Genomic DNA, 13,902 nt, shown 5'->3' on the forward strand with positions numbered 1-13,902 from the left:
ATAAAAGCTGTCCTAAAAGTAATAAGCATCTTGAAAAAGGATAGCTAATTCATCTGTGCAAACAAAACACAAACATAATAAATACTACATAGTACCTTGAATAAATACTTAGTACCTTGAATACATACATACATAGTATGTATACATACTAGTATGTATAAATACATACATACATAGTATGTATACATAGTATGTATACATATGAATACATAAATACATAGTACCTTGAATAAATACTACATAGTACCTTGAAAGAGGATCTATATAATCTGAACAGGCACCTTAGAATGTCTGGGAGTTCTCTCAAGGAATACAAAAAATTACCAAAATGTACGTAGTAGTGAAAGTAGAAGTGAAAAAGAGGAACTCCTATCTAAAGAAGTTACCATGTGGGTAACATGCCTTAGGATCACAGTCGGACAGGGATTGGTGGTATGTCTTTCAATAGGAAGTTCATATTCAGTTTTATTTTCTTAAAATGCTGATAAATACTAAGGATGTAGTTCAGTGGTACAGCATTTGCCATGCATGAGGCTCTAGTTGTGATCCCCAACAACACAAAAAAAAAAAAAGAAGAAAAAGAAAAAACAAAGAAAAGTAAATACCAACCAAGGCACCAGCTGCATAAAGCATTGCTTGATCATTAAGAAAATCCTTCTTTGCAGTGTGATAACAATTATAAGCCAAATCATAATGTTGCACCAAAAAGCACAAGTCAGCCATTTTCCTGATCTGAAGCTCTGGTGCTTCTGGTGGATATCTGCAAATATAAAATAAGTAAAGAATTACAATTCATGATCCACAGTATCATTAAATATAAACTATGTAATAAGCTGTTTAATTATTTAGAACATGAGGAAAACGGATCCTATTTTACAAGAATTCTATCTCTAAAGAGAATGTCAATTTTCAAAGTTAATTAAAAAACACAAAGTTTATTTAATTTATAAACTTGACCAATACACTGGTATGATCACACACATCTGTCAACCCAGCCATTTGGTAGCTACAACAGGAGGATAGCAATCTAATATCAACCTGGGCAGGAAAGTCAAGACTCTATCAAAACAATAACTAAAGCAAAAAGTAGCTAGGGGCATGGCTCAAGTAGCAAGCATAAGGCTTTGACTTTAAACCCAAGTACCACTACAAAAACAAAGACATTTATTTTTAAATGTCCAATTCAATTTTTTTAATTAAATAATTTACTTATCACCTCAGTTTGGACAATTACCAAACTGAGAAACACTTTTTGAAGGATATAAATAAAAAAACTGTCAAAAAGAGAACAAAAATATTTTACTCACAGCAACCCAGATGTATTTTTCAGCTCATTAATGCTCTTTTCTGGAACTTTACTTCCACTAAACCATTTTTTAGTTGCAGAAAACAGAGATCGACTCAATCCTTTTCTTGATATTAGCTAAGAAAAATATTATGTTAGCAAATAGAAGTATGTTGGCTTAAATTCTTTATCAAAAGAAAAAATTACCTTTAAAAAGCTTTAATAGACATATGTATTCCTTTTCATTACATCTATTTTTAAAAACTTCTGGAATTTGTATAACTACTTAAAAAAACAATAATAATAGCTATTTAATATGTGAGTAAAATACTAATGAAAATGAGTAAGTTTCTTCTAGGGTTAAATAAAATTTCACCACTGATAATAATTTCAGTTGAAGTCTTAGCATCAGACAATTATGAAACAAAAAGTTTTAAAACCTTCAAATACAGTAAATTTACACTACTACATTCTTAAATTTTATTATTATTATTTTTTTTTTTTTTTGGCCAGTCCTGGGCCTTGACTCAGGGCCTGAGCACTGTCCCTGGCTTCTTCTTTTTTTTTTTTTTTCGCAAGGCTAGCACTCTGCCACTTGAGCCACAGCGCCACTTCTAGCCATTTTCTGTATATGTGGTGCTGGGAAATTGAACCCAGGGCCTCATGTATATGAGGCAAGCACTCTTGCCACTAGGCCATGTCCCCAGCCCCTTAAATTTTATTATTTACTAGAATTTAAAAAAAAATTCAGCTGGGTTCCAGTGGCTCATGCTTGTAATCCTAGATACTCATGAAACTGAGATCTGAGGGTCAAGGTTCGAAGCCAGGCAAGAAAGTCTCTGAGACTTATCACCAATTAACCATCAAAAACCTGGAAGTGGCGCTAAGGCTCAGAATAGTAGAGCCTTGAGCAAAAGAGCTCAAGGACAGCACCCAGGCTCTGAGTTCAAGCCCCAATAAATAATATAACAATAATAATCCAAACTTACCTGATCATTTAATTGCCGAATGGTTTTCTCTATATGAGGCAAAAGGCCACGAAATGTAAACTCTTGTATAAACTGTCGGATTCTATCATGATCAGTAAGCGTTAAACATGCACCATGAATTACTCCAGTATTTGCTTTCTTTGTTTCATGTAATGCTGAAACAGATTTGACATGATCTGGGCCATCCATGCTATTAGAAGGGTCACTGGATTGATCCAATTGAAGTGGGTGGGCTCTAAAGTTATTTGGTAAGCCATCTACCAAAAAACAGATCTTTATTTTACTCTCAGAATTTAAAGAAGAAATGTAATAATCCTATCATACAACTAGAAATAATGAATGATGGAATCCTTTCTCTATTTTCTAATGTCTAAAAAACAGTAATATTAACATTTCTAACTCTAAACTTATAGAACGAAAGTCAATATTTTGCATATGTGTAACAGAAAATAAATTCAGCCACCAATCCTAGCTACTCATAAGGCTGCGATCTGATAATGACACTCATAGTTTGAAGCCTGCCCAAACAGAAAAGTCTATGTGACTCCAATTAAACAGAAACAAGCAAAACAGTAGAGGCATGGCTCAAATGACAGAGTGCAAGTGTTGAGTGAAATAAGTCAAAGGAGAACTTGAGCACCTGAATTCAAGCCCCACTAGTGACATAATAAAAAGAAAAAAATATAAAAATAAATCAGAAAGCAAAAATAAGAGCTTTAAGCCAGGCATTGGTGGCTCATGCCTGTCATCTGAGCTACACAGAAGGCTGAGACCTGAGGATCACAATTCAAAGTCAGCCAGGAAGAAAGTTCTTATCTCTAAGCGAAACTGTGTGAAGAGCCCAAGCTTTGAAGTTCAGGGACAGTGCCCAGGCTCTGAGTTCAAGCCTAGGACCACCACCCAAACCAGCAAAAAATGAAAGAAAAAGAGAAAGAGCCTGACACAGGCTCCTGCCTGTAATCCTAGCTACTCAAGCGACTGAGATCTGAGGCTCATTTCAAAGCCAGTACAGGCAAGAAAGTCTGCTAGACTCTTATTATCTCCAATAAACTACCAAAAAAGCCAGAAGTAGAGCTGTGGCTCAAGTAGTAGAGCACAAAAGAAGCTCAGGGACAGCACCCAGACACTGAGTTCAATCAAGCGCACACACAGTTTAAAAATAATATAATGAATTATTTAGTGTAAATAACACACAAAACACTAAGAAAAACAATCCAGACATGGAGGCTGAGAATGTGGCTTTGTGGTAAGAGAGCTTGCTTAGTATGCATGAAGCCTTGGGTTCAATTTCTCAGCACTATATAAACTGAAAAAGCCAGAAAGTAGTGCTGTGGCTCAAGTGGTAGAGTGCTAGCCTTGAGCAAAAGGAAGCCAGGGACAGTGCTCAGGCCAAGTCCAAGCCCCAGGACTTGAAAAAAACAAACAAACAAACAAAAAAACTACTCAGATGTAGTAATACTCACCTTAATCCCAACACTCAGAAAGTTGAGAAAGGGGCTGGGAATATGGCCTAGTGGTAAGAGTGCTTGCCTCGTATACATGAAGCCCTAGGTTCAATTCCCCAGCACCACATATATAGAAAATGGCCAGAAGTGGCGCTGTGGCTCAAGTGGCAGAGTGCTAGCATTGAGCAAAAAGAAGCCAGGGACAGTGCTCAGGCCCTGAGTTCAAGGCCCAGGACTAGCAAAAAAAAACAAAAGAAGGTTGAGATAGTAAGATCAAGAATTTGAGGTAAGGAAGTAAAGGTGTGGCTCAAGTGGTAGAGCACCAGCCTTAAGTGAAAAACCCAAGCGAGAGTGCAATGCCAAGTTCAAGTCCCAATACTTGCACAAAAAGAAAATTTAAGTAAGAGCTACATAATGAGTTCCAGGCCAGTCTACATTAAATAGTGAGATACTGTCTCAAAAATAAACAACAGCTACTCAGGTGGAGACAAGGAGGGTCACAGTTCTAGGTTAATCCAAACAAAAAGTTAACATTACCCCATTTCAACAAAGGAAGCTGAACAAAAAAGAGGATGGGGGGCTAAAGTCAAAGAGTACAGGTACAGATCGTGAGTTCAAAACCCCAGTACCAAAAACAAACAACAACAAAGAAACTCAAATTATATTCACTTTCCTGCCCAGGATGGAAACTTAAAATCACAGTCCTCAGATTTCAGCCTCCTGAGTAGCTAGGATTACAGGAGCGAGCCATTGGGACCAGGCTTAATGGTGTGATTTTAAGCAGCAGCAAAGATGCTTTCATCCCCCTCTTAATTGATTTTTTAAAATCTTTTTAAATGATTTTGTTTGAGGATGAATTTCTTTTAGGGAAATGAAAGTTATCCTGATACTAGATATGTAGATCCTATGATTGCTAAAAAAGAAGTATCACTGTAATATTCAAGTAGTCTATATGCACAAAAACAAGAAAGAAATTAATGTATTGGGTTTTTACACTTGCACAGAATGAAATATAATAGGTACTTAAAATAATGAAGATACTTAATGACATATGAAATGAATTATGCTAAAAAGGAGTGCCAATCTATAAAAATAAAAGCATACATCATATAGATGCAATATTTTTAAGTTATCACTACCCAAATTACAAAAATGTAGCTCTACAGACCATGTAAATGGAAAGTAATTAATTCTATCTACAAATATTTTTAAAAGAAATGCAATAGACAGTGCTATCAAACTATTTTAAATAAAATTAAACTCAAAACCTCAATAACATCTTCAGGGGAAAAAAAACTAACCTGGTACCCAAGTGTGGTGGTACACATCTATAATCCAGCATTTGAAAAAATGAGGGGGTTGGGAAAGTGGATTAGCCGTAGAGTGCCTGCCCAGCATGCACAAAGCCCTAGGCTGATTCTTCAGCACCACATAAACAGAAAAAGCCAGAAGTGGTGCTGTGGATCAAGTGGTAGAGTGCTAGCCTTGAGCAAAAAGAAGCCTGGGACAGTGCTCAGGTCCTGAGTCCAAGCCCCAGGACTGGTAAAAAAGCAAAATAAAAAACAAATGAGGTAGAGAGATCACAAGTTTGAGACCAGCCCCTACATAATGTGTTCCAGGCTAGTTTAGCTACAAAGTAAACCCTACATCTCAAAACTAAATTAAACTAAAATGACAAAAAGAGCTAACCTTGTTGGGGTGCCCCTCTAGAGGGGGCTGGACCGGGAACTGAAACGATGGAAATCAGGACACAGGGGATGCAAAGGTGAATGATCCAATGCACACTTTATTTTAGGAAGGCCAAGACTTTTATATACTGTTTTAGGAACAGGGCCATAAGACATCAGTTTACAACTTCGAGTAAAGTTCAAACAGAAAGATAAGACTTATCTAAGCATGGCTATATCTGCCAATACATTATAGGATTAGACTGGTCAGGGCAAGACTACATTTATCCCCTAACTACTTGTTTGCACTGAGTTAAATATCTTAGCCATGAAACTCCCCTCACACAGTAAAACCCCCTCCCCATGTAACTGTGTAAATAAATCTTCCAAGGAACTCTCTTATCAGGGGAGGAATGTCTCATGATCAAATGGTTTCTTTTGGCCATCAAACAGAGGAAATTCCTTAATGGAGGTGTGCCCCCTTTGGCCTATTAGTTTGCTAATAAGGCTTCGGAAAGCTAGTGTTGAGGCTGAGTCTACCACAGGTCACATAACCTGATTGTTATTTTTATATTACAAAAACGTCTTAACTTTTATCTATAAAGATTACCATGCTTTTAACAACGATATTTTTTTCAATCAAAAGAGAATTTAGAGAAAAGTATTAACACCTTTGACTTCATTATCTAATCCATCCAATGAAAGCAAGTTACTATCAGAACTCTTATCTGATGTTATAGTACAAGGGCCATCTTCATATGATTCCTATTTAAAAAAAACAAACAACATTAACAATTACATTTAATCAAGTTTAAGATACATGAATCTATCAATAACTTTGTTCTACTCACTTTTGGTTTCAATTATTTGCTAAGGCAATACTAATTTTTCCAGTCTTATAAATTCCTAGCTTTTGCTCTGTATCTTATTTTGTAACACCAAAACACACCTCAATGTATACATTGCTATGTAATATATACACATACAATCACATATGTATCCACAGATACTCAAATATGCATTTACATATGCCTATGAATCTTAAGAAATAATGGCAAGAGAAATGTTCTCCCAGACTTAGGCAGGAGGAAAAACATAACAGGTATCCTAAGTCTTGAACCTAAGGAAACCAGGAGTTCTGAACAGACTGTAGTCTATGTATTTCTTTCTACAAAGGCACTGGTGTCTCAGTCAACAAAGAAAACTAAAAATACTTAGCAAAAAAAACTAAACATACTAGCAAATAAATACAAAGTATTTCTGAGTATTATCTTTCTATATTCTGAAAATTATCTTAAACAATAAACTGATATGGTCACCACCAAAGGACCAATGTGAACAATGTAAAAAAGCAAAGGGGGATTTTTTTTTTCTGATCATACTAGGGTTTGAACTAAAGGGCTATGATTGCTAGGCAAGTACTCTACTACCTGAATCATGTCCCCAGTCCCTCTGTTTTAGTTATTGTTTTCAATAGAATAGCCCAGCCAGACTGGACCACAATACTCCTATTTACATTTTCCAAATCGCTAGATGAGGGGCTGGGAATATGGCCTAGTGGCAAGAGTGCTTGCCTCCTATACATGAAGGCATGGGTTCGATTCCTCAGCACCACATATATAGAAAATGGCCAGAAGTGGCACTGTGGCTCAAGTGGCAGAGTGCTACCCTCTAGCAAAAACAAGCCAGGGACAGTGTTCAGGCCCTGAGTCCAAGCCACAGGACTGGCCAAAAACAAAACAAAACAAAACAAAAAAACAAATAGCTAGATGACAGGCACGTACCACCGCACCCTGCTTTTTCTTGGTTCAGTGGGGTCTTGCTAACCTTTGAATAAAAATTATATCAGTCACAATCCTCTCCACTGCTGCATTCCTAATAGCTAGGATTACAGACGTGAGCTGGTGCCCAGCAAGAAAAAATTTTTGGTTGATCAAGCTTTTCAGAAATAAAATGGGTTACTCAAGGGAAATGCCATGCAGATGAGTCATTTATATAGGCTTGTTTTATTTGTGTTTTTGTTTTTCTGGCATCTGACAACCAAGGGGGCATACAACTGTACTTCAATTGTTTGAAAGATTATTAAATCTTACTACAAACCAATGGCCAACAGATACATCATTAATAGACTAGAACTCACTCTTTAAGAAAGGAGCAAAGAAGAAAGAAAAAACACTTCCTACAATTCACAACAAAAGAAAATCAAAGGAAAGTTGGGAAGAAAGCCCACACACCTAGAAAGTATAGACTCTAAAATGCAGCCATAGAACATCAGGTTAGAAATGCAGGAAAGCACGTTCATGAAAAATTTTTTATATGACTATAAGCATTCATAATGAACTAAATGAACAAGTCACAATTTCTATTCTCTGTATGTCTACCTAATCTAATAACACTGTGTAATTCACTTTTCATTTTTTTAAAGGGGAAAGGATGGAGTGACACTGATCAATATGCATTGCATACATAATTTGACATGTTAAGCTGAAACACCTAACAAGTAATAAAAGCTAAGCTAAATATAATAAAAATGATTTTTAAGAAAACTCCAGCACAAGAAAAGCACAACAGTATCATATACCTAAAAAGAATGGTAGCTTTTGAAACCCTGAATTAAATAAGCACACACAGCTGATAGAATAAAACTAGCCAGAATCTACAATATAAATGTTAGTAACTATATTACAAAATCAAGATATGAACAATTCTACTTAAAGTACTGTCATAAAACTAGAGCATAACTTCTATTATTTGATTGTTTTTTGCATATACCTGATTTTGAATACTATTTTTCTGAAGATACTGACTCCACGGATCTGGTATCTGTTCATCTGATGCTCGATTTGATGTTCGAGAATTAATTTTAAGTAAATAGCAACCCTGAGTTCCGTATTTCTGTTTCATTTCTTCATAAATTGATTCAGCTCTAAAATTTTTTTAGAAAACCGAAAAAGCTTTTTAGTAACTCAGGATCAGGTTTCAGACAATAACCTTAAAATAATATAAAAGCAATACCCCCCAAAATAGTCCAACAGAAAATTAGAGGATAGAATTATTTAAGTACTAAAACAAAAATCATGATCCTAACTGAAATTTAAAATTTAACTGAATTGAGAATGGCACTCTAAAAGGATAATTACCAAACTATATTTCATGAAACAAAACTCTTCCAGATAATCTTATCTGTTATCAAGCAGACCATTGGTTGGTTAAATTAGTTTGGGGAAGATACAAAAACAAGCTTCTTTACAGCATAGACCATGTCTGAGCTTTCCTTATGCAAATATTCACTGCCAAATTCCAATTTGCATATCAGCAGTCTTTTCTGTTAACTATAGGAACTAAACATCAGAAAATATAACTGAGACATTTCTTATTTATGAATAAAGGGCCCAAACAAAAAATTATACCAACAAAAACAGAACACAAATTCAAAGTAACAGAAGGAGATGAAAACTGAACAATAGTAACGAAAACATTTATTACATAAAATCTACCCTTTTGCTGTGAATTTTATAGTAGCTGAAATGATGAGGTACTTCTCAGAAGCAGCAAAAAATTCTGATTTTATACTTGAAAAAAACAAAACCATGCTAAATGGTAGGAGACAAAATAGTTCAACTGAAATGATAAAACAGCCTACGAAATCATCAATACAACTTAGGAAATGCAATTTTGGTCCATAAAGCTAACATAGTTTATTTTTCAGTAAACGAGTCAGTCTCACCTGGTAAAAAAAAAAAAAAAAAAAAAAAAACAGCCAAAAAGGAAAAAAACAAAACTGAAGCATCTGAAAGCCTATTCAAATGAAAATGCTAATAGTAAACAAACAAGTCTTGCAAACAACTAAATCACATTATGCCTTACTACACACTACATAAAAACCATGAAAAAAAATACAAATACCAACAAAAATGTATATACATATACACACTCAAGTACAAGAAACCAAACTCTCACTCACTTTAGCAATAATCACTGAGCCACTGAAAATGTGTAATCTCAGCTACTCAGGAAGCAAAGGTTGGAAGGATCAAAATTCGAGTCCAGCTTTGGTAAAATTAAGCAAGACTCCATTTCAACCAATAAGCTGGCTGTTATGGTACCTGACTGTCATCCCAGCTACACTGAGGCAAAGGAAGAGGATTTGGGTCCTGGTTGGCCCCAAGCAAATATTAGAGACTCTACAAATAAAACAACTAGAAGCAAAAGAAGACTGGGAAAGGGAAGAAATATGTTTCACACAGTAGAGGGCCCACACAGCAGAGGGCCTTTCCTAGCAAACATAACTTCAAACTAGTACAAAAAAGTTTAAATTAGGGCTGGGAATATGGCCTAGTGGCAGAGTGCTTGCCTCGTATACATGGAGCCCTGGGTTCAATTCCTCAGTACCACATATATATAGAAAGAGCCAGAAGTGGCGCTGTAGCTCAAGTGGTAGAGTGCTAGCCTTGAGTGAAAAGAAGCCAGGGACAGTGCCCAGGCCCTGAACTCAAGCCCCAGGACTGGCCAAAAACAAAAACAAAAACCCAACAACAACAATAAAGGGGGGAAAAAAGCTTAAATACTCGAATTACTACTAAAATCGTTATAACAACCATCAACAGATAATTTGTAAACTATATTCAGTGACAGAAACTGATTTTTAGGAGACAGTTCACTTTATTTCTATTTATAGCATATTTTATCCAATAAGAAAAATCCTGAAGATGTTTAACTGATGAATAAAGATAGTAATTCTTTGGGTCCACTGAGCTTAACTTATTGAAAAATGGTTAAAGAGCTAGGCATGGTAGCTCACGTCTGTAATCCCAGCATTCTGGAGGCTGAAGAAAAGCCTCCTGCCTACTAGGCTGGCTCTTATTTGAGTCCTTTCTCAAATCAAACAAGGCCAAACAAAACCAGCTTTTAAAAAAGGCTAGAGGCTAACATATACAAAAGTCTATGAAGTCAATCCCAATCATAATGGTTTGTGTAACTTTAAAAGTACATCCAGGGCTAGGAATATGGCCTAGTGGCAAGAGCGCTTGTCTTGTATACATGAAGCCCTGGGTTCAATTCCTCAGCACCACATATATAGAAAAGACAAGAAATGACACTGTGGTTCAAGTGGCACAGTGCTACCTTGAACAGAAAGAAGCCAGGGACAGTGCTCAGGCCCTGAGTCCAAGTCCCAGGACTGGCAAAAAAAAAAAAAAAAAAAAAAAAAAAGTACATCCACCTACCAAATGTGACTAAAATATCAATAATAGTAAGATAAAACAAAAGATTAATTCTGCTGTAGGCAGATTCAGTGGTCAAATGCTTGCTCAGCAAGTACAAAGCCCTGAGTTCAAAGTTCAGTAACACCAAAAAAGCCAAAATAAATGGCAAAGTCATAAAGAAAAGTTGTAATTAATGTTTACCATATTTTTCAAGAATTTATTTAGGTATTTTAAAACAGAGCCACACTATGTAGACTAGGATTGCCAGAACTTGCTATCCTCCAGTCTTCATCAACCAGTGCTGGGATTTTAGGCATATACCACCATGCTTTTAAGACAAGTTACTCATGAATACCAAAGATAAAAGAACTATTGCAAATCACCAAAAACAAATATTAAAGAGAACATAAAACCTAAATGCCTGGTTTTTGAAACTGTGAATACCAGGATTAAAAATGTGTGGTTTAGGGGCTAGGGCCTAGTGGATAGAGTGCTTGCCTTGTATACATGAAGCCCTGGGTTCGATTCCCCAGTACCACATATATAGAAAATGGCCAGAAGTGGCGCTGTGGCTCAAGTGGCAGAGTGCTAGCCTTGAGCAAAATGAAGCCAGTGACAGAGTCCAAGGCCCAGGACTGGCAAAAAAAAAATGTGTGGCTTAGTGGCAGAGTGCTTGCCTAGCATGCATGAAGCTCTGGATTCAATGCCTCAGTACCACATACACAGAAAAAGCTAGAAATAGAGCCATTGCTCAAGTGGTAGAGCGCTAGCCTGGAACAAAAGAAGCTCAGGGACAGCGCCCAGGCTCAGAGTTCAAGCCCCAGGACACACATACACACACACACACACACACACACACACACGCCCCAGGACACACACACACACACACACACACACGCCCCAGGACACACACACACACACGCCCCAGGACACACACACACACACGCCCCAGGACACACACACACACACACACACACACACACACACACACACACACACACGTCTGAGGATGGGTCATGGTTCAAAGCCAGCCTAGGCAGGAAAGTCTGTGAGGTGCTCATTTCCATAAATTAGTGGTACTGTGGCTCAAGTGGTAAGGCACTAGTCTTGAGCACAGAGGCTCAGGGACAGCACCCAGGCCCTGAGTCAAGCACCAAGACCAACCAAACAAACCACAAAATTAAGTAATAAAGCACACCTGTCATCCTATGTCTCAGGAAGCTAAGATCTGAGGATCACAGTTCAAAGCCAGCCCAGGCAGAAAAGTCTGTGAGACTCTTATCCCCAATTAACAGCAAAAGATGGAAGATGGAAGTGGAACTTTGGATCAAGTAGTACAAGTGCCAGCTTGGAGCAAAAAAGTTAAGAGTACACGCAGGCCCTGAGTTCAAGCCCTAGTACTGAAACACACAAAAAAAAAAACATTAAGTGGCAAAAAGTGTCTTGCAACAGTCAAGGAGTAAAATGTTAGAGGGAAAACTAAGAAAAAGAAAACAATAATTTTATATTAAGAAGTAACAATCAAGACCTACAGGTGTAAATGATAACTGCTTTCATACAAAGGTTATATGATATATAGAAAAGAAAATTTAGATAAGCATATGAAATCTAACATTAAAGAATAAATTATTTAATATAACGGCATTACTTTTTTTTTTGCCAATCCTGGGACTTGAACTCAGGGCCTAGGTGCTGTCCCTGAGCTTCTTTGTGCTCAAGTACTCTACCACTGGAGCCACAGCACTGTTCTTTTTCTGAGTAGTTTATTGGAGACAGGAGTCTCACAGACTTTCCTGCCCAGGCTGGCTTCAAACCATGATCCTCAGATCTCATCCTCCTGAGTGGCTACGATTAGAGGTATGAGCCACCAATGCCCACCTATAATCAATTTCTATTTGGTGGGGGGGGGGGGGGGGGGGAGGGGTGCAGTGCCCAGGTCTGAACTCAGGGCCTCACACTCTCTCAGCTTTCTTGCTTAGCTGGCACTCTACCATTTGAGTGACACCTCAAGTCCTGCTTTTTGCTGGCTATTTTGAAAACAAGGTCTCCCAAACTTTTCTGCCACAGCTAGCCTTGAGCTGCAATGCTGATATCAGTCTACTAAATATCTAGAGTAATAGACATGAGCCCTGTCACCAGGCTAACTTTGATTCTTCAAAAATTCCAAATTTAAGCAAGCCATGTGGAAATTGTTAAATCTTTAGTAAGAAAAAAATTTTTTAAAAACTTACCTCTGTTCATCTCCTGCACTTACATCATGTAAAAGTACATAATATTTAAGTGTATTTGGTATAAACCACTTAGGGTAGGAATAATCATTGTTGTGCTGAATCCGATGCTGTTCTTGTGACAACTTGGAAAACTGTTCCATAGGGTCAGCTTCATTGGATGATGCTACCAACATACCTTGTGTACCATATTAAGGAAATTATCACTTATCACTCGATAGCCTATTAATACAAACTCAAAGGAGGCATATTGTCAGCTAAAAAAGTCACATTTCACAGGTTTTCACAGCTAGCGAAAAATAATTTCTCTACTACTCTGACATAATTCAAGACTCAAAAACCTTACAGGATATTTTACCAAAAGCTTTTACATCACTTACATATTTAATAAGTAGATGTATAAAATAAACAGTATCAAAATTATACAACTACCAACATAAAGGAAAAATCTGGCAAAGCTTGCTCTTCTCCTTTTCGTTTTAGTACAATGTCATGCTTTATATGACTTCTTCATTTTTCTCTACAACTTTAAGAAAATTAAAGTCATAATCATCAAAAGAGGACAAAAGTTTACTAAAATATGAATGATTATTTTTAATCTAACCTTTAAAGTAAGCAATTAACTCTGAGGAAATCACTGAAGCAGTCAGCAATGACCATTCACCTTCTCTATTTCTAAAGTGCTTTAAAAACTTATTAAACCAGGCATGGAGGTACACACCTATAATCTCAGCACTCAGAAAGTTTAAGTAGAAGGAACTAGTTTGAGGTTAGCCTGAATAATAGGGCAAGCTTTAGGTTAGCCTGCATGACACAGAAATATCCTATCTCAACAAAGAAAAAGAAAAAAGGCTTGAGATACACTTCAAGAGTTACAGAGCCCGCCTAGCAAGCATGACACCTGAGTTCACTCCCCAGATTATCAAAAAGAAAAAAAGAAATTAAGTATGAAATATACAAGTTAAAGAAATAAGAAAAATAAAAGGCAAAATCTCAGTAGTCTTATTTTATAATCAAAACTAATTAAAATTCATGCTGGGTACTGTAGCTCAAAGCTCTAATTCTAGCTAGTCAGGATGCTAAA

At 36.7% G+C, this 13,902-nt stretch overlaps 1 protein-coding gene across 1 annotated transcript in view; it reads right to left on the minus strand.

Moving 5' to 3' along the window:
• Positions 1 to 13,902, minus strand: part of Trappc8 (trafficking protein particle complex subunit 8) — an 81,956-nt gene that overhangs the window by 50,088 nt on the left and 17,966 nt on the right. Inside the window, 6 exon segments of the mRNA XM_048363043.1 lie at positions 610 to 760; positions 1,308 to 1,423; positions 2,275 to 2,531; positions 6,058 to 6,151; positions 8,159 to 8,312; positions 12,822 to 12,996. Of these exon segments, the coding sequence (XP_048219000.1) occupies positions 610 to 760; positions 1,308 to 1,423; positions 2,275 to 2,531; positions 6,058 to 6,151; positions 8,159 to 8,312; positions 12,822 to 12,996 (947 nt within the window).

This window comes from Perognathus longimembris, chromosome 15 (assembly GCF_023159225.1).
Source record: "Perognathus longimembris pacificus isolate PPM17 chromosome 15, ASM2315922v1, whole genome shotgun sequence".
Taxonomy (NCBI): Eukaryota; Metazoa; Chordata; class Mammalia; order Rodentia; family Heteromyidae; genus Perognathus; species Perognathus longimembris.